General features: G+C 48.1%; 1 protein-coding gene across 1 annotated transcript in view; it reads right to left on the bottom strand.

Moving 5' to 3' along the window:
• Positions 1–25,690, bottom strand: part of Slco2a1 (solute carrier organic anion transporter family member 2A1) — an 83,284-nt gene that overhangs the window by 22,704 nt on the left and 34,890 nt on the right. Inside the window, exons 2-3 of the mRNA XM_052718506.1 lie at positions 17,492–17,629; positions 14,060–14,222 (exon numbers count right to left, since the gene is read on the bottom strand). Of these exons, the coding sequence (XP_052574466.1) occupies positions 14,060–14,222; positions 17,492–17,629 (301 nt within the window). The remainder of the gene's footprint in view (positions 1–14,059; positions 14,223–17,491; positions 17,630–25,690) is intronic.

The raw sequence follows: 25,690 nt of genomic DNA, 5'->3' as shown, positions 1-25,690 counted from the left end.
AGAAAGGGGCCTGTGAACCAAGAAGAAGGCACAGTGGGAAGCCGGGGTGTAGCTCAGCACTCGGAAGTGGGTGACACAGGACACCCACTGTTTGCTGAAGCCAATATGCAGTGAAGCTCCCGCAGGCAGGCAGGGTAGCATGCCTTGGGAACGGGCCTGGATTGCACCTGAGGAAAGGCCCAGACAGGTAAAGACCTTGACAGGGCAATGCGGTAAAGGTGCAGGGTGGATTAAGGCCTGTGTTCCAAAAGCTCTGATGGAGGGGTAGGGAGTCCCTCAGCCAGAACCTCCAAGGGCTCAAACAGGTGAGGCTGCTGTTGTATGATATGAGGGTCGGGCTTGCAAGGGCTCCATGGTTGATGGGTGTGAAAGCATGTTCAAGGTCTGACTGTAGCAGGGGAATGAAGGGACTTGGAGGTGGGGATGTGTGAGGGGACTTGAGGAACTCCCTGGGGGAAACAACAGGCCAGAAAATAAGAGTTTATTCTAAGCCCTACTTCTGATTTTGTCCATCCTCATTATTTGACTGGACTCACATTTATGAGAACATTGTTGCTGCCTTTGGCTGGCAAAAGCATTTTTTTGTGAGACATTTAATGGTCATCAAAGATCGTAAAAAATGTTGACTGCCTTATTAAGTCTTCATGTGGCATATTGCGTGGTACGCCAAAGCCACAAAAATCCCCACAAAGCTTCACATAATGAAGTGTCCAGCGGCCAAAATCTCTGGGGATTGTTTCACTATTACTAAGTTTAAAAATGTCAGTGTGCGGGTCAGAAATGCCTTTTATTCAAAGCCTGCATGAAAAAAGAAAAATAATCAATTGGCCCCAACTCCATCCAAGTCTCCAAATTCTCTGTGGCTTAATTCTGTTTCCCACATTGATTCAAGAGGTCCTTGGAGAACACGCTTTTCCTGATGCCAGTCCTGAATGGGGCCCAAGCCTAATTCAGAGCCAGCTCTGACACTTGTGGAAAGGGACAGTAGTTAGAGTTGAGGCGATGGCCCACTTCGTAAAGTGCTTGACTTCATAAACCTGAGGACCTGAATTTGAAATCCAGAACCCATATGAAAAGCCCAGCACGATGGCACACACTTGCAATGCCAGTGTTGGAGACATGGGGATCACTGGCCATCTAGCCTCGTCTCATTGGCAAGACCAGCTCCCAGTGAGAGAGTATGTCTCAGGTGGATCCTTATGCAGGATCTTAGGAAAAAGCCAAGGACTTCCTTGTAGTGGGTGGCCCTGGCTATCACACTCTGGGTGGGAATAGGATCTTTTTAGAATTTTAGACCATTAAACCCTTCTCTTCGAAAATAATCAGCATGGGGGGAGGGGAGGGCATCATGGAGGGTGACTGCAGAGGCAGGAAGAGGTGAAGAACAGGCCTTGGAGGGGACCTTGGGCAGGTTCTCCACAGAGAGATGACTGAATGTGTCACAGGTAGGTTGGCTTTCTGGGCTGCAGTTTCCCACTTCCTCCCTGGGGCAGAGTTCTCAGCCTTTTCCAGGGGCTTGAGCCCACATAAGGGATCAACCAGTAGCTCACCATTTTCTCAAGTCACATACCTGGGGATATTCAGAGCCTTCCCTGGCTGGTCACTGTGACTTAGGAGATAGCTCGGTAAGTAAAGCAATGGCCACGCAAGCATGAGGACCTGAGTTCAGATCCTCAGCACCCACGAAGAAAGTCAGGTGTGGCAGCACGCCCCTGTAGTCCCAGCACTGAGGACACAGAGACAGGCCAGTCCCTGGAACTCACTGGCCAACAGCCTAGTCAAATAGGTGAGCTCCATGCTCCCTGAAAGATGCTGTCTCCAAAGAAATACAGTTGAGAGTGATTGAGAAAACGTACAGCATTGACTTCTGGCCTCCACACAAATGGATTTATGTGCACATATACACATATGCACACATGAACACACATACAAACAAATCCATACACATATACCCTGCACACAAATCTTAAACATTTGTATAGGTTTATTTATTTTATGTGTATGAGTGTTCTGCCTTCATGTATGAACATTCACCATTTGTGTGCCTGGTACCCCTGGGGGTCAGAAGAAGGCATTGACTTCCCTGAAACTGGAATTATGGATGGTTACAAGTCACCTTGTAGGTGCTGGGAACTGATCCTGGATCCTCTGTAAGAACAAGTCCTCTTAACCACTGAGCCATCTCTTCAGTCCCACAATTTTTTTTTCTGAGGCAGGATCTCACTATGTAACTGAACTCACTATGTAGACTGGGATAGTCTCAAACTCACAGAAATCTGCCTACCTCTGCCTCCTCAGTGCAGGGATTAAAGGCCTGTGCCACTATATCTACTCTCCCACAAAATTTTTAAAAATAACAAAAGTTCCATAATAAGACCAGAGGAATGGCACCCCTTTGCACCCACTACAACACTTCTCCTCTGGAGTCCATCTGTCTACCCACGGCTGTCTGCCTCCGTACTGCGAGGGTCCTGGGGAGGGAGGAGAGCCTTCATTAACAGGGTGTTAGCCTATTTCCTGTCTTCCCCAAAGTAAACCCTGGAAAGGTGGAAGCTCATCCGAGCACATTCTTTAACCCCGGTAGGACATCGGAGGCTGGCTTCCATCAAATTTCATAGGACTGTGCAATGCCATCTAGAAACAGGCTCATCCCTCTTGAGCTTACCCCAGCCACACCCTGAGTCAGCCTTCTGATTCATCCTGAAATTTTTATCAGCAAAATTCTAGTTCTGATTTCTGGGCCCCTCTGTGGTTTTGCAATATAGGAGATTTTGTGTCAGGAAGTCATCTTTTCTAGGATGTGACCCATGGACCCAGGAAGAGATGGAGCAGGGGTGGAGCAGGGATGGAGCAGGGGTGAAGTAGGGATGGATCAGGGGTAAAGCAGGGGTGGAGCAGGGGTGAAGCAGGGATGGAGCAGGGGTGAAGCAGAGGTGGAGCAAGGATGGGGCAGGAGTGGAGCAGAGGTGGAGCAGGGGTGGAGCAGGGATGGGGCAGAAGTGGAGCAGAGGTGGAGCAGGGGTGGAGCAGGGATGGGGCAGGAGTGGGGCAGAGGTGAAGCAGGAATGGAGCACGGGTAAAGCAGAGGAGGAGCAGGGATGAGGGGAGCAGGGAGGGAGCAGGAGTGGGTCAGGGATTGATGTTCCCAACATAAAGAAATGGTAAGTGGCTGAGATGATGAAGATAGGTCAGTCATTCTGATCTGATCAAGACCCACGCTGAACTGTCTATCACAGACTGTGTAAGTACATGTAGTTATTATGTGTCATTACAAAGAAAACATTTTAGTATACTATTTTATTGATTCTTTGAGAACTCATACCACGTATTTTTATTGTATTCATCCTCACCCCACTCCCAACTCTTGCCAGATCCACCCTCACCTTCCCCCCTTCACAACTTTGTGCTCTCTTTATTCATGAAACTTTATTTTATAAAACATTATTCTATGAAAAGCAATTATACATCATAATCTGGGGCATACACGTCCTCCAATAATACTACTTTTCATTCAGAATGATGAGTCACTTCGAGGAACTCAAATGGATAAGGGAAAAGCCCACTGACAAGCAATGCTACTCAGGCTTTTAAAACTCAGGGACAGGACCCAGTAACAGAGCCAAGACCAGTGGTGGCTTCTACAGCAGAGAAATCACAGGGCAAATGTGTGTGCTTGGAGGGGTTTACATCTGCACAGGGAAGGAGTGTACTGGTGCTGGGGCATGCGTACCTGCGTGCGTGTGCGTGTGCTTGTGTGTGTGCGTGTGTGTATGTGCTGGTGTTGGGCATGTGTGTATGCATGCACGTAGGAGTGTCTGTGGGGATGGTGTGTGTGTGTGTGAGTGTGCATGCACACGCGTGTGCGTGTATGTGTGCACTGAGACTGGAACCCACGCTGCCTCCCTTATCCTAGAAGGGGCCTGGGAAAATGCTACTTGTCCTGGGCATGAGGCTTGCCGTGTGCATGACTTCACAAAGTCACAGCCACCCTGGCTGGCCTGGGACTCCCCTCTCCTACTTCCTCATTGCCCTTTGCCAGTGCCCAGGAGCCCACACCTGCGCATCAGACCAGTTCCTTTAGTGGCTAGGGGAGAAAAATGATGACAGCTGGCAGCCCTGAATTTAGTATTTCAGGAGATGGGCACCTCACTCACACCTTTCACTGGTTGTGAAGTAGAACTTATTGCTCCCAGATTTATTCCCTAGGCTGCCGGGGTGCTCTTTGAAGACAACCCAGAGCGGTTTGCAGAGCCAACAAAAGTCATTCATCCCTCCTCCCCCACACACATTTTCTTTGTTAATGAGGCGCCTAAGCCAGCAGAAGCCATGGCAGGGCATGACTTGACTGGAGGCAACCTGCTGACAAAGTCTGTCTGTCGTTGTATCTGCTAGGCAAGATGGGGACCCCTATCTGGAGAGTCCTCAGGGGGAACCAGCTTCCTGCACACCCGAGGTAGAAGGGCTGTGTGTCTACCACTCTGTGCTCTGTCCTCGGGGACACAACTGGCAAGTCCAAGAATGACAGGAAGGCTGCAGAGCCAGGAGAATGGCTAGTAAGACATTCTGAAGGCCGAACATTAGAAAATTAGATACGAGGGTAAAAAGAAGGGCTCCAGCCAAGGAGAGAGAATCTCATGGGGAAAGAACACAAGGCTTGGCTTCAGCTAGACAGCAAATAGGAAGGCAAGGCCTGGCCTGAGAAACAGATCTGCAGGATTGTGGTCCTGGCTATATTGATCATAAGCTCCCAACTTAAGCCTGTTTTAGGACCCTCAGGTCCAGAGTGAGATTACTCTGTATTTTTCCCAGGGAGACCCTGAAGACCTGCAGCCTTATTTTCTAAGGTGGAGTGATGATTTTGGAGCTGAAGAGACCGAGGCTCAGCCCAGCTTTGGGATGGCCTTCCTGCCGCTGGGGACTGATCAACTTGGCCTGGATGATTCTCAGAAGCAGACTAGAACCCATGGAAGGTAGTACTGAGAGATATAAGGGCAAGAGTCACTTGGAAGAGAAAGGCCTGTCCTCATGTCCATGGCTGACCACCTCAAGGCAGCTTGGGGGAATTCACACCTTGGGAGTTCAGCTCTAAGGGCAAGGGTAGCCCTAGGCCAGAAGAACCATCTAATGTAGGGCTTGGGAAACAAAACTACTAACTAGGCCAAGATTTGATCCCACTGTGTCTGTGCCAAGGAATGTTATAGCACACACCTAGACACTTTTGTCTCTACTGCCCATGGAAACTCTGGTGCCCCAGTAACATTGCTGAACAGTTTCATAGAAACTCAAGGATTGGCAGGCCCGAAATATTTCCTACCGGTTGCCTAAATAAAAATGTCTGCCCATGACTTAACATGGTTTTCAAACACTTCAGCCACTAAGACGTTCTACAATCAAAGCTTCTGGAGACACAAACCAGATATGAAGGGTAGGTTTCTGGGGGTAGAGGGGCCCCCTACGCATCCTTCTCACTCATACTCTAGGCTAGGAAGAAGATAGGAAGGTGATATCTGGAACATTCCAGAATACCCAAAAAGCATTAGCTGACTGCTAGGTCCTGGTATGTGGGTCAGTTGTCTGTTGAGCTATTTTCCTTGCCTCAGTGCCCCATCTTCTCTGATTATAGACATCACAAGCTTGGAGTTCTTAAAAGTCCCCTGGTCGTGGGAAAAAGAAGGTACCCCATTGGCCTCCCCTCCCAGGGGACACTGCCTGGGGCATCCATGTCAAGCCTTTGGGCTACAAGAGGTGTTTGGGCACAGTCAACAGCCTCAGTCTCACCACATCCAGCAAGAGGAGTAGAAAGTGCCTTCCTGACCCCCTAGGTCCTTCAGGAGCCCGCTACCTGCTACAATGATGGCTTATGGTTTCTTCAATCTCATTCCATAGTGGAACAGGGATTGTTTCCTAAGAGACACAAAGCCACTAGCATAGTAAGAAGCCTTTCTTATCTACCAGGAACCTTGCCCCTGTCCTGGAGAGGACTGAGACAGTCTACCAACCGTCCAGGAAGAGTAAGCTGATGGAAGGACAGGAAGGAGCTTGTCTCCAAGACACCTGCAGCGGGTCTGCCACCCGGCCTCATTGCTGAACAAGAAAAATGACTGCCCAGGCCCCAAGGGCCAAAAGGTGAAGAGGAGCCACACTCAGCCTCCTGCAGGAGGCCTAGGACAGTGAGTCATTTTAATTCACCTGACTTCGCCCACAAAAAGTAGATGCTCCAAGAACCAGACAGAGAGTGGGCAGACGAGGTCAACCGCTGGTGCCTTGAGAGGCACTGTCTATCAAGACACTGCGGTGGGGACGCTTGCTCCACCAACCTTAGAGTCCTTGTTCTTTTTTGACCTCCCTTGACACTCAACACAGCAGCCAGGCGCGGGCTGTCATTTCTCCATGTTTATTTTTATCCTTCCCTACATCACGACTCTAGGAGGATCCACACCAAACCTCATTCAGTTTTCTCCTGCTCATCTTTTCAGGGCTGTTTTTCTTTTAGTTGAATGAAAAGCACTCATGTTTTGTGATATTTTCCCCACTTGTGTTTGCTGGCTTTTTCCTTCCTTTCTCAGATTAAACAGGTTAAACAGTTCCAGCTAGCCAGGCTGTGTAACTTTCACCCTAACTACCCACCCATTCACCCCAGCACACACGTCCCCCCACCTTTTGTACGTATCATCCCACCTGCTTCCCCTCAAATGCATGCTCACCCCCACATCCCCACCCACACACTTCCTCCTACGAATGTGTTCTCCTCTTCACTCCACTTCCTCCTTGCCCTATACTCCCACCTCCTCACAATCTCCCCATCTCCTTACCTTCACCCCTGCACCCCCACACGTCTACCTCCAGTATCCATCTCCACGTACACCAGCCTCCTCTCCTCTCCATGCCCAGCTGCCTCCCTATCTCATTCGACTTCCTGCGCATAGAGATGCTCTGCCTTACACACACCTATGTGCCACAGGCACACTCAGGCTACCTGCACACCATGTCCCCCTCATGTCCCCCATGGCTTCTGGCATCTCCATTTCGCACCACAGCTGGCTGTTTATCACCTGAGCTCATGTTCCAGAGCCGTTCTCTCTGTGGCCTGGCCCTGTGTGGCTTACGGGTGTAGGAGATGGATTGGCTCTGGAGGTTGAGAGCTGCATAAGGAAGTATTGAAGTCACTCTGGATCCCAAGGCTCTGCTCTGCGTGCTTTCCTGTTACCCGCCTTCCTAGGGACGCCATTGAGAGCACAGGATAGGGACCAGAAGCTTCAGAGATAAAGGGCTAGGGAGGGTTTCTTCCCTTTCTTTTTTTAATTGCTCCAAAAATACAATTTCCCCTCCTCCTTTCCTGCTTAGCCTCTGGGAAGCTTCCTGCCCAGGCAACCATTGTCTGCCAGGCTGACTTCCACGTGGACTACACTGACTCTTTCACAGGTTACACCTAGTCCCTCAGAACACTGGTTTCCAAAGCCCCTTCTCCTCTCTCCTGGGAGAACTGATCTCGTGCTGGCTTGTTTCCCATCTGCAAAAGCCTCACTGCACCTTCTAGACGTGGGCTTGGATGGAGGCTTTGGCTGGGTAGCTAGTCTCTAAAGGCGCCAAGGCACATTTCCGGACCCCACTGACATTTAGAAAATCTAAACATCCATAAATGTCTGCATGGGCTTTTTAAAATAGGCAATTAGTTGTTAAAGGTCTTCGTGACTTTTCACAATGTTCAGCCTTTCTTCAATTTTTCCCCCTCTGAAAATCATAGTTCCTCTTCATTTCCCATGGTCATTTCTGGAGCGGCTTTGTTCCAAGGGGAGAAGAAATGGGCAAATACTCATGAAGAGAAGAGTGGGGGCTGATACTGATCAATTACAGATCCCAAATGGGACAGCAAGGCAAACAAATGGAAATTTTCCCATGAGCCACACTCTTTGTATCTATATATTTATTATATGTTTATATTATTCCACTTTAATTTTATTCTGAGAGCACACTGAGTGAGAAGGTATTATTGCTCCCATTTTACAGGTAAGGATACTGAGGTTTAGAAAGGAAGAGTACCCCGGCCCCCAAGAAGAGTTGGCAAGTGAGCAGCTGAGACGGCATTTGTGTCACAGTCTATGCTCCATCTACGAACATGAGGCTGTGGGAGGCTCTGGCAACTACTCAGAACAGTAGTCCATGCTCTCACCCAGAGGGACCCTATGCTCACATGAGGGTGTAATGGAGGCTTAGGGTGAGGACAAGCACTCACCTGCAGGTTCTCCCAAGCTATCCAGCCCACAGCAAAGCGCTTGTCAAGGGACACCACGTGCGTTCTCACGGGGGTACTGAGGGGCTCCCAGTTTCCCCACTACCACATGAGCAAGAGCCACCACTTCACGATCCCTGCCTATGGCAGCCACTGGGCTAAATGCAAGAGCCTCTGCAGCCACCATGGCTCGATCGATCGATGGGAGAGGTGTTTCTCTTTTAGACCCTCCTGAGGTACTGAGACTCAAAGCATGGAAAAAATGGCCCAAGGACTGCCTGGCTCCAGAAGACAGTTCAGATGCACCATTTGGGTGTCACATCTAATAAAATATGCCCCCCATGACCTTGCATAATTCAAAGTTCCCATAGGAATACATTTGAAGATATCAGCCTTTTCCAATGAAATGGCACCTGATGAATATTTATCTGAACATATTAACATGGCACACTTCCACACTACATCCCCACCTAGTACACAGCCCAACTAAAGGCCACAGATGTGACTCCTAGGCCAAGGTCCTCCTCATCTTATTGCCTGGCACCAGAAAGATGCCCCGAAGGTGGCATCCCTGAACATCTCCAGCTGTTGCTTGAATCCCAATCAAAGCAAGTGCCGCTCTGTTGTCGCAATCAGGATTTGTACAAACAGGATGAGCAACAACAACAATAACAGTCCGTTCTCCCAGCCTGTGCACGCTGTGGCCCTGTCAGGCCAGCTGCGGTGATTTGGGCCAGGAAGAGTGGGGTTAAGACTGGACTGGTATTAACTCCCTGTGATCTGGGGCTTTGTGGTAAAGCCCACCTCAATCTAAATAGCCATCCCTAATAAGGAGCGAAGTGAGGCCATCTCTAACCTCCCTCCCATGGCTGCATTGTGCAAAGCAAATGCCATGGGCTGTGGGCCCAGGCCGCGGGGAGCCGACCAGCTTGACTGAGTAGGCCATGGCGTGTGGTGTCTGGCAAAGTGCCCTCCCTTCAGCCTGGCCCCAGTGCTCGAGGCTCCCTTGCTGATCTCATTAGCCTGGTCTTCATGCATCAGAAAGGTCAAGTCCTGATTCTCCCTCAGAGCTGGTCTCCAAGGCCTCGTCTAGCTAGAGGGGAGAAAGGACAGGGCAGAGCCCATGGGCTTGGGTTTGTCCTCGTCCTTGGCTCAGACTTTAAACAGTCCGGGGCTACGACACACCTGTGAGAATGACTAGAGCACCCAGAGGAAAGAGTGACAGTCCCAGAACCTTGCAGACACTTCACCAGTTCCTAATCCTCCCCACTCCCACCCCCCATTCAAACCAACCATCTGTCTCCTGCACAGGCCTCCCAACCCATAGAGGAATTTCCTCTGCCGTTCTAAGTGACTCACCTCTGGAGCTTAGTCTGCTTTTAGAAGAGCCAGATTCAAGCAAACACAAATCAGTTAACTTGCTCAGCACGTTCCTGGGTGGCTCACTCATCCTCCACCACTGACGTACAGCTCCACGGCAGTGAACTAAGGATGAGCATTTGCAGACTGGGCCCCTCAATGCTGCTCATCATGAAGCCACCACCATGCCCTACTTCTCCTGAGACAAGGACAAATTCATCCTGAGCTAACTAGCTGACATAAAGTGACCTGCAAAGCAAGGATGACCCCCTGGGGTGCTGAGTCCACATGGGGATATAAAACACTATACTACTGCAGGTCCATTCCTAATCTGCCCACAGATAATTTACACATGGGAGAAAAAAAAAATCTCAGTACAATTCACTCCACAGCCACATTATAGAACACACAGGAGGAGGATTCACGATGAACATGCACAAGCAGGCACAACAACAGTGAAGGCGTCACATTCTTAAGGCTGGAGCTAGTGGAACAATATCAAAGAGACTGCATAAAACTATGTTTAAAATACTTGAAAACACCAAAGAAACATATCATCGATACACATACACATGCACACATATATCAGTTAAAAAGCATTAAGAAATCATAAAACTAAGGGCTGAGAAATTTGAAAACAAATCACAACTCCGAGAAATTAGCAAAACAGAGAGTAAATTTTACATAATGGAAAGGTTTGACTCCAATTTAAAAGGCTAGAGAGAGGCTCACAGAATGGGAAGACATACTTTAAGGAAACCACTAAGGATACAGTACAGAGGAACAATGCACTGAAGATTCCAGGAAGTTAAGAGATGAGGGGTTCAGAAATGAAAGTGACTGACATGTATATTTATATAAAAGTTCTAGAGGAAAGGATGGAGGAAATCAGGAGCATTTTTGGCAGACAAATTTTTAGAGTTAAATAAAAATTTTGCAAGGGGCACGGGGGGAGGTAAGGTCTTATAAAAAACAAACAAACAACTGAACTCCCAAACAGACACAGATTAACCCATATTCAAACATACTATGGTAGCAAAACAACAAAAAAAATTTTTAAGTGAGCTACAGAGAATAAAACCAGGATGCCTAAATATAAGGGGTTGATAATTAGACAGATGGAGAAGGTCCACTGAGAAATCTCAAAGACAAAGGTGTGTTGTCTTCAAAGTTCTGAGCAGGAATAACTATGAATTTAAAACAGTTTGTAGCTAAACTAATTCAAGAGTAAGGGTAAAATGAAGATCTTTTCTGTCAGAGATTTTATCACCCAAGGGTTCATCAAAATTAACTACTAAGTATATATATATATATATCAGGAAAAGAGGGGAAATGGAAGCAACAGAGCAGGTGAAATGCCCCCCTCCAGCATTGGTGAACGCAGAAACCCATAACCCTGGAGGTAAATACTGATAGGCAGTGAGCGCTGTAGGAAGGGTAAGACAGATGCGTCCATAGCACTGGGCGGCAATGATGGACAGTGGGCGTTAAGGAGTCCAGAGACTCTGTTCTCCTGAAGAATAAAGACATTCATCAGCCTAGAGCTCGTTCAGTCATAAGCCAACGTTAAACACAAGGGCGATGGTGAGCCACACCGTTTAGGAGTCAGAGGATCAGCCAGGTGGTGGTGGTGCACACCTGCAATCCCAGCACTCAGGAGGCAGAGGCAGGCAGATCTCTGTGATCTCAAGGCCAGCGTGGTCTAAGAGTGAGTTCCAGGATAGCCAGGGCTGCACAGAGAAACCCTGTGTTGAAAAACCAAAAAGAGTTAGAGGGTTACACATAACAGGCATGCCAACTGATCTATGAATTTAACGCAATCCCAATCAAAATTCCAGAAAGATATTTTTCTTTTGAATACAAACCACTAGATCTCAAAGTTTATATAGAAAAAAAGAACAAAACTAAACAAAACACTGATGAGGGGGAGCACGCAGTGCTGGCATAGGTGACCCACAGATCAATGGGTGGGAAAGCAAGTCCAGAGATGAACCCACAAACGTGGCCAACTTTCTTCTCCGAGCTGGCGGCAGAACTCGGGGTCTTGTGTATTTTGGGCAAGCTCTCTACCACTGAGCTGCAGCCTTAGCCCAAGAGAATTCATCTGTTATAATGGTACAATGTATCTGTTAGAATTCTGGAATGATGAAAAGACAGTTTTTATAACAAATTGTGCTGGGAAAAAAATGGCATTCATACACAAGAGGAAAAATGATTAACTCAAAACAGATCATACATCTACATGTAAATACAAAAAAATGGAAACACCCAGAGAAAGTGCCTCTCCTGGGGTGGGGAGAGGTCTTGAGTGCAGTACCAGAAAATTGAATGGTGGAAGAGAAAAAAAATAAGGAAAAATTGGATTTCATCAAAATTAAGACCCCTTTTTGTTCTGGAAGTGACATATATTCTGTTAGAAGAATATGCATGATGAGCTAGAAACTAGTAGGAAATATTTGTAAAGCTCACGTCAACACAGAGCTATCTAGAATGTGTATAAAATCGCAAACACAGCAATTTAAAACAACAACAGTTTATAACTAGTTAATGGGTTGATAGGAAGAGAGGGACATTTCCTTCAGTGGCAAAGCCAATGGTAAAGCACCCACGTTCTTACAGACAAATCCTCATTTATACTCCTGTACTCAACCCTGATGAAACTCTCTGGGGCGCGTGCACACACACACACACACATGCACCTCAACAAGAAAACAGAAGTGGGGACTAGTTGAGAAAAGGAAAAAGATTAGCAAGAGTGGGAGAAAAAAATATGAATATGATCAAAACACATCATGTACATGTATGGAGATGTCACAATGAAACCTATTATCATGTATAACTAATATATGCTAGTTAAAAGAATTCTAAAAATAAGATATAAGGAAGAGTCACCTTTTCCTAGATCCTTCATTACTAATGAATTCCATGTTTAACTACATAAATTCTTTGTCTATTTCCTCCTGTCACAGGACATCCCAATAAAAAGCAGAAGTTTGGGTCACAGAAAAAACCCTTGCCTGATGAGGGTCAGGGGACAGGGCTCCCTCTTCTTTCTCTCCTTAGCTACTTGGACCCTGAGAAGATATATGAATACCTTCAGGTGTCAAGACCTACTATGTAGCCATTTCCTCCCATTTGAAACACTCCCTTCAAGTTAGAATAGTGGTTCTCAACCTGTGGGTCATAACCCCTTTGGGAGTAGAATGACCCTTTCACAGGGGTTGCCTAAAACCATCTGCATATTAGATACTTACATTATGATCAATAACAGTAGCAAAATTGCAGTTATGAAGTAGCAACAAAAATAAATTTGTGGTTGGGGGTCACCACGACATGAGGAACTATATTAAGGGGTCACAGCATTAGAAAGGTTGAGAAAGAGTGGAGCTCTTAAGACTAAGGAAGTCATAGAAACTTGTAAGGCTCAGAAGTTCCTAAAGTTACAAGATTTACAAAGCTTCCCCCAAGGTTGTAAAAAGTAGGAATCAATTGCTGGGGACGAGGTTACTCTGGTAGAGGTGCCTACAAATTGTCCAGAGGGCTCTAAGGATACAGCTTTTGTGAGTCTTCACCCATGATGGAGTGTGCCTTCTGTAGATATATCTGTCTTTGAGTTACCCATGCTCCTGCAATCCCTAACCCATGCTCCTGCAATCCCTTACCCATGTTCCTGTAATCCCTTACCCATGCTCCTGTAATCCCTTACCCATGCTCCTATAATCCCTTACCAATGTTCCTGTAATCCCTTACCCATGCTCCTGTAATCCCTAACCCATGCTCCTGTCATCCCTTAGTCGTGTTCCTATAATCCCTTACCCATGCTCCTATAAGCAACCCAAATAAACTTATTGGCTCACCAAGCTAGATTTGAGAAGACTCATCTCTTTGGATTGTCATAGTGTCTTATGTGGAGTGAGCAGATATTTGTTCATGTTTCCCCTGGGAAAGTCATATAACTCCTTGTCTTATGACTTTTCTCTGCACCCCACTAGTGTCCCCGCATCAATGAGTGTACTATACAAACGCTATATAATTTAAAGTAAAAATCGACAGGTGTAACAGTCACTAAACATCAGGAAAAACCCCAGACTTCATAGTGTTCCACACTTTGGTCCTCTTTCCTCCACGCCTCTGTGGGCTCTGGTCCCAGGTAGGTGGAGTTTGGATAAAAACTGGCATAAGGCACAGGGAGTCATGGGGAGAGGCCAGCAACCACAGGGTCTCTTCATCCCCAAGGAGCCAGGAACCAGGTAGCCAGGCTACTTCACACTTCTATGTGTTTCAATAGGTTCCACATTCCAGATGTGGTCTGGAGAGAAATTGAACTACTAAAGCCAAGGACGGTCTCTAGTGGGAGAGGAAAGAAGCCATGACCCAGAGTGGAAACCCCACTGGCAGGGGCACCACCATCAACTCTGTACCATGCTCATCCTGCCTCATCTCCTCAAGGCAGGAGTTGGGGTCACTCACCGGCCGTGGTCGAGACGTATTGATAAGGCTCCGACAGGAAGTGTGGGAGGGTGAGGACAAAGGCCCCTGCAGCCAGGAGGAGCCCCCCTATGCCGATCATCCGTGGGCGGTTCACCCGGCTGCCGAAGTAGCTGACAAAGATGATCAGGGTAGCATTGCTGATCTGCAGAGGGGAACAAGGGATTGAGTGAGAGCCAGGTTGGTCCTGCCCTCCCCTAGCCCAGAGTAGACTGACCACATTTCATCGAGGGAGACTAGAGAGGGAAGGGGCTGTCTGGTAATAGTGGGGTCCCTGGCAAAGCTGTGCTAGCCTTACCCAGATATTCTTGTTTATGTTGTATTCTCACAGGACCAGCGTTCCTCCGGCCTCTGCTTTTTGGACCAGTCCAGTGAAATTATCTGAAGACACGATGAACTAATCCAAACACTGACCATTTTATACACAAATCTTGAGTGTGTGCTTATGTTTGCAAGAGGATCTGCTCACATGTGCATGTGTATGTACCAGTCACCTCTTTTTTTTTTCTTTTGATACAGTTTCTTAGTGATCCAAAGCTTGCCAAATATCTAGGCTGGTTGGTTCCAGAGACCCTCCTTTCTCTACCTCCCTAACTCTAGGATTACAGGCGCATGCCACTGCTAAACCTGGATTTTTAAATGTAGGTTCTGGGGATGAAACTTAGGTCTTTATGTTTGCACAAGAAGCACTTTACCAACTGAGCTCTTTCCCTAGGCCTTCTAGATAAATCTTTTGGGAGCAAAAATCTAAGGAAGCCTCAAACCCTGGAAGGCTCCCGGAGTAGCACATGTTTCTTAATTAAACTCCTAACTTTAACGAGGTCCATGGTAATGGACTCAGGGACTCTGGACTGAAAGTCAGAATAACGACCAAGCAACGTGAATGGCCCCACGCACCATGCAACTGCTCTCATTTTATACTTTGTGCTTGTTCATTTTCATCACCTTGTCGCAAACTAGGGTCATCTGGGAAGAGGAAACTTCAATGAGAAAATATCTCCATTAGCTGGCCCGGAGGCAGGGCTGTGGGGACATTTTCTTGATTAATGATTAACGTGGGAGGGCCTGGCCCACTGCTGCCAGCGAGACCATCCCTGGCAGGTGGTCCTGAGTTGTACTAACAAAGCAAGCTGAGGAAGCGAAGGGGGGAGCCAGTAAGAGGCTTTCCTGCATGGTCTCTGCTCCTGCCCCAGTCCCCAGACTGGCTTCCCTCCATGATAGCCTGATGTGGAAGTGTAAGACAGACAAAACCTTTCTTCTCCGAGTCCCTTTGCTCATGGTCTTTATGACAGCAGGAGAAAGGAAACTAGAACTTGACAGTGAAACAGGAATTGTCGTGTCTACATCTGTGAAGTCAAGAGACAGACGGAACCAGGGAGGCCCGACTTCAGGTTTGTCTATGACGTACTAGAGCAACCTTCTGGAGGAGTTGGCTTCTGCATCAACAACTCTGCGTCGAACCCACCCCCATAGCCATCCTAAGTTCTTCAAAACGAAGGACAAGGACCATCATACCACTTCCAAGTCCTGTCTAGTGTGGACAGGAACACTGTGTTCCTGACGTTCCTTAGAAGGTATGTTCCTTGTGTCTACAACTTAGGTTCTGAGTGCCTTTCCTCTCCCACGGCCACCTTGTCATGGAACCTACTGTCTATCTACTGGAGCTTTATTTCTGTATTCTTGTCTTAGCTTTTTGTCTGTCTGTTCCTTTCTGCCTCCTAGCACTTAGGACAGTGTCTGGTGTGCAGTTGGTGCTCTTTAACATGTGAGAAGGGACATGATCAACATTCAGAGGCTGTGGCACATGGAAGAGGATGTGAAGCTATGTGAGCTGAATGAAGAGGCAGCCTGGCTTCAGCAGGGAGCTCCTCAGCCTGAAGTTCCTAGAACATTCTGCAATGGGTACCCAGAGAAAGAGAAAGCTTATTCTTGAGCTTCTTGGGTTTCATCATTCCTTCTTGCTTCTCTATTGTTTTTTTATAAATGGACTGAAATGTCAGACCATTTCAGCTCTGCTAGCTGACTTGAAAGGGTGTGTGTGAGAGGTGGTGGAGGGTTCCGAAACAAACCCAGCAAGAAAGGTTGGCGTATCTGTGGCCCCACTTATCTGCAGAAGCCAGGACTGGTTTCTGTGTGGGTCACTGGACTTTGCTCGGGTATTGGGTATTGCTTCCAAGCTTTTCTTCAGCAGATGGGTGCCTTTGAAAGAATTCTTTATTCTTTTCCCATTTAAAGCACACCTCAAAACTGCAGCTGTTCTAGCCAAGAAGAAGACTTCAGGCCTCAACTATCACCCTCAGAGTGCCCCTAGAGCAGCTCCATCTATTTGGTGGTGTTGAACATTTGAAGTCTGTCCTTCCACGTCTCAAAACTAAAGGGTCTAAGAACTGGAGATGGACATCTAGGGCAGGGCTCTAGGGCTCCAACTCACCTTATCTGTTCACCCTTTGATGTCATGCCAGAGTGGACAAAAGCAGCAGCTGTTTCCCAAGGCCAAGACACCCACGGCTTCTCTGCTGAAGCCCCTCCACCTGCCTCTGAGCTGCCGTGGGCAATCTGTGCCCTTTCATCTCATCTGGGCCCAGGAGGACTTGGAAACTGGGCTTCAGGCTGAAGGTTTGTACTCACTACACACTCAGATAACCTCACCCACGCCTGCACCAGGCTGGACTCTCTTCACACACCCCTGACCACACACACACATTCACTCACCACCAGTAGCACACAAACTCCAGTGTTCCTGGACCACAATTTTATTTCAAGTATCCAATGATGCAGATCAAGTTTAGATGTGGGAGCTCATGGTTTTGGATCCTCTTGACTGCTGTAGGAAAGGGTCTACCATATACATCAGATATCATTTGTTTAGTAAGGGAGCCTAGAACACAGTGTGAGAAGGATCCAGAGGCCATGTCTGGACTCACCATGAACTGTGGGCGACTTGTGATACATACAAGGGCCAGGGCTACAGTGACATACATGTCAGAGATTTGTTTCCTCGCTCTCTGTTGTCTGTGAGCACAATATCAAGTCAGAGGACAAATTTAGGGCTTATATTCTGCACTAGGGTGTAGACCCAGCCCCATAGTATGCTCCTCTTGGATCCTGTGGTTAGGAGAGTATACACAATGAAGGATGGTCAAGAGCCTCCCACTCAGGGCTAGAGATGGCTCAGCATTGAAGAGCACTTGTTGCTCTTGAAGAACACCCAAGTCTGATTCCCAGCACCTACAAAGTGGTTCACAACCATCCATAACTCCAGTTCTAGGGGATCCAACGCCCTCTCCCAGCCTCCTTGGGCACCAAACATGCACATAGTACACCTGCATGCAGGCAGGCAAAACACTCACACATAAAATAAAGTAAATCTGATTAAAAAAATTTTTTTTTTAAAATAAAGAGCCTCCTACTCACCTCGTTCAAGCTGGAAATGAGACCCGAGGAAGAGCTGGAGAGCCCAAAGCGCTTCTCAATCGTGGTGAGGCTGCTCTTGAAGTAGGCGCTGTAGAGCAGCTGGCAGAGCTGTAGGAGGCCATGGCAGAGCACGAACACCTGGGTAACAGATGACAGCCCCTGAGGTCTCTGCACAGTGGCCCTGTGCCTGCCCAGCCTTCCGTCCAGGGCCTCTGGGGGCAGGTGGGACTGTCTCCTCATGGAAATACTTCCTTCACTGGACGATTCTGAGAGTGAAATGCTATCAGGTACCATACCATATTCCACTGCATGGGAAACAGTCCAAAAATTCTAGCCATTCCTAAATTTACCAGATTTTTTTTTGAGACCCTGTCCCATGTCTCCCAAGGTGGCTTCAAACTCACTATGAAGCTGAGGATGACCTTGAACTTTGGATCCTTCTGCCTCTACTTTGTGCTGAGCTCACAAGCCTATCCTACCACACTTGTTTTTTTATGCTGTGCTGGGCATTGAATCCAAGGCTTTGTGCATACTAGACAAGCACTCTACCTAATGAACCACATCTGTTGTCACAAAGAGACCACTAAAACCATGGGGAATGTCATCCCCAAGCAAGGCCCTGACTTAGACAAGCATCAAGAGTCGTTGGCATCTTGGGTTGCTCCCTAATCATATCACAGTATGCCGAGGACTGCTACCTGGTCTTCTTCCTGAGCTCTGGGAGGGCTGAAAGTCATCCCCTATTCAATATGGACCATTCTCAGTGATACTAGTGAGCCCTCAGTTGGGATGCTCTGCTTCTCCTGACCTGCCTTCCATTCCCGATCTCCATCCTCCAAGGCCCAGCTCTCCTGCCTCCAGGAAGACACTCTGGCACAGTCCTCCAACCACCTAATTGAATGACTATCCTCATTCCATCTTACCATGCTTTTTACCAGGGCTACCTTGACCTCTTACTAAGAACATCTATGACTGAACTTGTTCCCCTCTGGATGGATGCTCAAGGCCCCAGGGAAGTGCCAAAGGTTATTTGTCACTGTGTCCCACTTGGCCTCACATGCCTTGTCCTGTGTGTGCTGAGTAAATGTGAGTTCATGGTTGATAGGGATAGATATACATCATGGAAGGTGGAAGAGGAATTTGATGGTGTCCTGAGCTCCAGGCTCAACCCTCCTGGGATCTCAGCTGTTGCATGAGCAGGAACCAGGTCCTACAAGTCCCACATCCTTAGGCAGGGCTTGGAAGTTTCCTTTGGGTTATGCTTTTCCTCCAGAGAAGAGTGGGATGCTGTTATGTTCCATACTCTGAGAAAGTAATCCTCTTAGTTGAAGGGTTGGCATCTGAGAAGAGTAACTAAGACTCTGCCTTTGTTTTCATTTCCTTCCAACACTGAGCCTACCTCTCTGCAGCCTCCCTCCAACCTGTAGAATTTCCCAGCTGCTAGCACAGAGCCTTGGTGAGGCCAACTTGAGGCTTCTGTGACAGAGTCCAGAACTCACTGCATGTCCATCTATACTCATGGCCTCTAAATCCAAGAAGGTCATAGCACTCAGGACACCAGACACCTCTCCCAACTGCTGCCTGCCTTTGAGCCCCAACAACTAGCTCTCTCCTCAGCAGAGGAGAGCCTTCCAGGATCCAGAGGCACCTCTCCAGTCCTGAATCTCAGAAAGCATCTCATTTATTTTCTTTCACGGGCTTGAATCTTCTTAATATTTTGTAATAGTTTTTGAGAATGATTTTTGTCCCAGTTTCGTTTCCAAAATGGAGAAACTGAGGTCCAAAGATGGGCAACCTGGCTGCCTGTCAGTAACTTTTGAAGCATAGGTGCTTGTCATTTGATATGTGTGGAGTGGATGGCATTTAAATGTGTTTCTTCCTTTACATAGTTATCCCCCTTCTCTTGGGCCCTTAGTTTTCTCAGCTATGAGGTAACTCAGCTAAGTCATTGATCCTTGGAAGTCAACTTTGGGTAAAAACAGAGGACAGAGGGCATAGGGGTGTCTGGAGTCTAAGGCTCAAGTCCAGATCCACAAAATCAAAATTAGTGGGAGTTCAGTCCCAAATGTATGTTTTGAAAAAGGACCTGAAGCAGAAGCTGGTGGGCAACATGGCTCATGATTCCTGGGCTGAATGGCATGTTCTGGGGCTCACCATCTCTGTGTGGTGGAGGATTAGAAAGGGAAAAGCAGACACAGAACTGGGATATGATGAGGATGGTCATTGTGAAGGTGCTGATGAAGGTGATGTGACAGCCAGCATCGGTGTCGACGGTGACAGTGGAGGGGAAGGTGATGATGAAGGTGATGTGACAGCCAGCATCGGTGTCAATGGTGACAGTGGAGGGGAAGGTGATGGTGGAGGTGATGTGACAGCCAGCATCGGTGTCGACGGTGACAGTGGAGGGGAAGGTGATGGTGGAGGTGATGTGACAGCCAGCATCGGTGTCGACGGTGACAGTGGAGGGGAAGGTGATGATGAAGGTGATGTGACAGCCAGCATCGGTGTCGACGGTGACAGTGGAGGGGAAGGTGATGGTGGAGGTGATGTGACAGCCAGCATCGGTGTCGACGGTGACAGTGGAGGGGAAGGTGATGATGGAGGTGATGTGACAGCCAGCATCGGTGTCGACGGTGACAGTGGAGGGGAAGGTGATGGTGGAGGTGATGTGACAGCCAGCATCGGTGTTGACGGTGACAGTGGAGGGGAAGGTGCTGGTGAAGGTGATGTGACAGCCAGCATCGGTGTCGACGGTGACAGTGGAGGGGAAGGTGATGGTGGAGGTGATGTGACAGCCAGCATCGGTGTCGACGGTGACAGTGGAGGGGAAGGTGCTGATGAAGGTGATGTGACAGCCAGCATCGGTGTCGACGGTGACAGTGGAGGGGAAGGTGATGGTGGAGGTGATGTGACAGCCAGCATCGGTGTCGACGGTGACAGTGGAGGGGAAGGTGATGATGGAGGTGATGTGACAGCCAGCATCGGTGTCGACGGTGACAGTGGAGGGGAAGGTGATGGTGGAGGTGATGTGACAGCCAGCATCGGTGTTGACGGTGACAGTGGAGGGGAAGGTGATGGTGGAGGTGATGTGACAGCCAGCATCGGTGTCGACGGTGACAGTGGAGGGGAAGGTGATGATGGAGGTGATGTGACAGCCAGCATCGGTGTCGACGGTGACAGTGGAGGGGAAGGTGATGATGGAGGTGATGTGACAGCCAGCATCGGTGTCGACGGTGACAGTGGAGGGGAAGGTGATGATGGAGGTGATGTGACAGCCAGCATCGGTGTCGACGGTGACAGTGGAGGGGAAGGTGATGATGGAGGTGATGTGACAGCCAGCATCGGTGTCGACAGTGACAGTGGAGGGGAAGGTGATGGTGGAGGTGATGTGACAGCCAGCATCGGTGTCGACGGTGACAGTGGAGGAGAAGGTGATGATGGAGGTGATGTGACAGCCAGCATCGGTGTCGACGGTGACAGTGGAGGAGAAGGTGATGATGAAGGTGATGTGACAGCCAGCATCGGTGTCGACGGTGACAGTGGAGGGGAAGGTGATGATGGAGGTGATGTGACAGCCAGCATCGGTGTCAATGGTGACAGTGGAGGGGAAGGTGATGGTGGAGGTGATGTGACAGCCAGCATCGGTGTCGACGGTGACAGTGGAGGGGAAGGTGATGATGGAGGTGATGTGACAGCCAGCATCGGTGTCAATGGTGACAGTGGAGGGAAAGGTGATGATGGAGGTGATGTGACAGCCAGCATCGGTGTCAATGGTGACAGTGGAGGGGAAGGTGATGATGAAGGTGAAAGTGGTGATAAAGTAAATATGTTGTTACAGGTGATGGTGGTGGTGGTGCTGAGGGTGGAGGTGAATGCGATAATGAAGAGGAAGTGGTGAGAAAAGTGAAAATATTGGTGAAGGTGATGGTGTTTGTTCTGGCTAGATTTATGTCAGCTTGACACACGACAGAATGATTTTTTCGAAAAGGAAACCTTCATTGAGAAAATGACCCCACCAGATTGGTCTGTGGGCAAGCCTGTGGTGCATTTTCTTGATTGACAGCTGATGTGGGAGGGCCCAGATCACTGTGGGCAGTGCCACTCCTGAGCTGGTAGTCCTGAGTACTAAGGAGCAGACTGAGCAAGACATGAATAACAGGCCATTAAGTAATCTTCCTCCATAGCCTCTGCACCAGCGTCTGCCTCCAGCTCCCTGCCCTCCTTGTCTTCTTGCCCTTGCTATTACCTGGAAGTGTAAGAGAAATGTAACTCTTTCTTCCCCAATTTGCCTTTGTTTGTGGTGTTTTATCACAGCAACAAAAATGTTAACTAAGACAGTATTAATGATGGCGAAGATGCTGGTGATGACGAGGTGAGTATGTGGGTGAAAATAATGCAATGGTGGAAGTGATGGGAAGCGGGTGCTCTGGTTTTCTTTCTGTCGCTGTGATAAAGCACTCTGACCAAAAGCAACTGAGGGAAAGAAAGGGTTTATTTAGTCTTACAGTTTACAGTCCATCACGGAGGGAAGTCAGGGAAGAAACTCAAATAGGAATTTGAAGCAGAAGCCATGAGGAACATTGCTCTCTGGCTTGCTCAGACTCATTCTCATAGAGCTAGCTTCCTTCTACCTGCCCAGGGAATGGTACTGCCATGGTGTGCTGAGCTCTGCCATATTAACTCACCTGCCCAGGGAATGGTACTGCCATGGTGTGCTGAGCTCTGCCATATTAACTCACCTGCCCAGGGAATGGTACTGCCATGGTGTGCTGAGCTCTGCTATATTAACTCACCTGCCCAGGGAATGGTACTGCCATGGTGTGCTGAGCTCTGCCATATTAACTCACCTGCCCAGGGAATGGTACTGCCATGGTGTGCTGAGCTCTGCCATATTAACTCACCTGCCCAGGGAATGGTACTGCCATGGTGTGCTGAGCTCTGCTATATTAACTCACCTGCCCAGGGAATGGTACTGCCATGGTGTGCTGAGCTCTGCTATATTAACTCACCTGCCCAGGGAATGGTACTGCCATGGTGTGCTGAGCTCTGCCATATTAACTCACCTGCCCAGGGAATGGTACTGCCATGGTGTGCTGAGCTCTCCTATATTAATTCACAATCAAGACAATCCCTCACAGACATGCCCACAGATCAACTCCATAGAGACAATGACTCAACTGAGACTTTTTGTGGGGAGAGGGGATGATTTTAGGTTCTGTCAAGTTGACAGTTGCTGCTAACTAGGATAGAAAGTGGTAGCAAAGATGGGGTGGAGCTGATAATGATGGTATTGGTGTTGCTGGTGGTGGAAGACTTGGGAGGAGTAAAGGTAAGGTGATGGCAAAGATGTGAGTAAAGTGAAGGTGTTGGTGAAGGTGTTGGTGAAGGTGCTGGTGAAGGTGCTGGTGAAGGTGTTGGTGATGGAAGTGAAGATAACAGGGTTAGCCAGTCTGATCACTGTTCATGCACACAAGACACCACAACACACTGAATCTTGGACTATTCCCTGGGTCAGGCTGAACTCAGGAAGGAAGCAATCTAACAGGAAATGTTCTACTAGAGCCTCCTTCTCTGATCATCCTTGAAAGTTAATGCCCCTAAAATTGCCTGAGGTCCTCTTCTGGACATGCACTCTTTTTCGTACATTCTCTTGACAATCCCATGGCAGTCGATCTTGGTTCCTCTTCAAGAACTTTCCCCAGAACTCTGCACTCTGGTGTAGTCTACTGTCTGTCTGTTGGACATGTCTACCTGGATATTCCAGCCCACTCAGACTAGTCACTCTCCAGATGTGACATACCGTCTTTCCTACAGACTTCTTTTTTCTTTCACTCCTTGTCTTAGTTACCTTTCTATTGCTATGAAACACTACAACCAAGGCAACTCATAAAAGAAAGCATTTAATTTGGCACTCATGGTTCCAGAAGGTAGTAGAGTCTCCCCCATTATGGTGGGAAGAATAGCAGTAGGCAGTTAGGCATGGCGCTGGAGCAGGAGCTGAAAGTTTACATCTGATTCAAAAGCCTGAGGCAAAGAGATAGAGAGCTAACTGGGAACTTTTGAAACCTCAAAGACCACCTTAGTGACATACCCACTCCAAAAAGATCAAACCTCCTAATGCTTCCCAAACAGTTCTACTAACTATAGCCAAAGCATTCAAATGTCTGAGCCTACGGGGCCACTCTCATTCAAACTACCACACTCCCATAACTTTTAGTTTCCCAAGTAAGAAACCAGGAATCTTCCTACATGACCCCTTACTCATGTCCAACTCTTGCCTATTACCTGACCCTACGATCTCTTCTTGGTGCCTCTCACACCTGAGTCCCTCCCTCATCTTTACACCTTAGCTCAGGCCCTAACTATTTCTACCCTGAAACACTGCAATAGTCTCCGTGAGTTCTCTTGTCTGTCCCTCCAAAGCTTCCATCATACTACCCCAAAGACGGCTTTTTCTAATACAAATGCAAGCAGGTCTCTCGTACAGGACTGTCATTGAAGCCAAACTACTGCCTGAATGAAAATGAGGGTGTGACTGCTGCAAGTCATGGCAGAGAAGGATTTTAATGTAGATATGAGGGAAAGTTCAGCCTGAACTGGGCCCGTGCCAATGAAAGAGGACGAGAGGAAAGAAGAGAAGGCAAGCGGACCAAGAAAGGTGCCAGGGACCAAGAGAGCTCGTGGCCTGCATGGCAGGTTTGTATAGAAAAGGGAAGCTGGGTGAAGGGAAGCAAAGCCCTTGGCATGGAGGTTAAGGTGGAGGGTGTAGTGAAAAGACCTGAGAGGAGCCAGAGGTACTGAGTGAGCAAGACTAGAAGCCGGAGCAGACTCAGGTATGCTAATAGGCACTACGGTTAGATATTTGTCCTGATTTTGTTGGGACTTAACACTGCCATGTTTACGAATTCAGTTATGTCCACTTGTAAAAGGTCGTTACAGCTGGGCTTATTGACAATTGATGTTCCCTCACAGAAGGAGTGGTGGGAGGGCAGTGGGACCCTCACCTGAGTATCTAGTTACTCTCCCATAGGCTGGGAAGGATTAGGGAGGGGTTCCATCTATGTAGCCATGGGGAAACTATCACCCACACTGGATGTGGACCTTCAGTAAGACTTTTTTACGATTACCCACATTCTTTTTCATGACCCCTCATCCATGCTCTAGAAGTAAGTTCAATAAACTCATTGGTTCTTTGGGGTGAACTTTGATAAAACTGAACTTTGGTTTGTCATTGGTACCTTATGAGAGCAGGGGTAGACATTGCCTAGCCACAAGCCCCTCCCCCTTACCCCCCCCGAAAGAAAAATCTCTGGATTTGGTCTGATCAAAATCAAAATCTCACTGACTCCCAATCCTGATGAGATAAAAACTGGTACCCTTGGTGTAATATCCTCTGTACTACAGAGCTTATACCTGTCTGCTCCTTTGTCTCCATAGCCTGCTGAGGTTGGTCATATTTCATAAAGATAGCCGTCTGAGTGTCCCCCAGTCACACCCACCTCTTACAGTGTGACAAAGACTCCATCTAGGGGTGGGTGTACACTCTATCCATTTAAACATGGTCCAGTCGTAGCTACTTGCTTCTGGTGAGCAGAAGACAGCAGAGGTGAAGCTGTGACTTCTGAGGCCAGCTCCTAAATGTGAGCAGAGAATCTGCCTAGATCTTTCTGTGACAGTAGAACCCAGACATCGCGTTGTAAGGAGGCTTAGCCTTCCTTATTCACGAGGAAGCCACATGCTGGACTGACACACACACCCCCACCCCAAACCAAGATGGTTTCAGTCATCTACTACTGTCAACTGCCAGACAGGTTACTGAGCATTCCCTCAGACAGCCTTTGATGTCAACAGAAACGAGCTACTGTCAACTGAAGAACTGTACAACTGGCACATGTGACAGCAAACTAAACGGTGCTATTGTTTGAAGCACTGGGCTTGGGCTTGCTTTGTCACTCAGCACCGGGGGAGGTGCACCTCCAAACCCTGCTGCAGCACATCTTGCTCCTCAAACACTGTCAAGGTCATCTCGTAAAGGTCCTCAGAACCCAAACAGTGTCTGTGGTGGTTTGAACAAAAATGTCCTCCACAGGCTCATAGGGAGTGGCGTAAGGAGGTGTGGCCTTGTTGGAACTGATGTGGCCTTGTTAGAGAAAGTGTGTCACTAGGGGTGGGCTTTGGGGTCTCAAATGCTCAAGTCAC

Source organism: Peromyscus californicus, unplaced genomic scaffold (genome assembly GCF_007827085.1).
Source record: "Peromyscus californicus insignis strain IS unplaced genomic scaffold, ASM782708v3 Scaffold_11__1_contigs__length_118956290, whole genome shotgun sequence".
NCBI classification, from domain to species: Eukaryota; Metazoa; Chordata; class Mammalia; order Rodentia; family Cricetidae; genus Peromyscus; species Peromyscus californicus.
The sequence above is the reverse complement of the archived record's forward strand: the minus strand, read 5'-3'. Positions and strand labels throughout refer to the sequence as shown.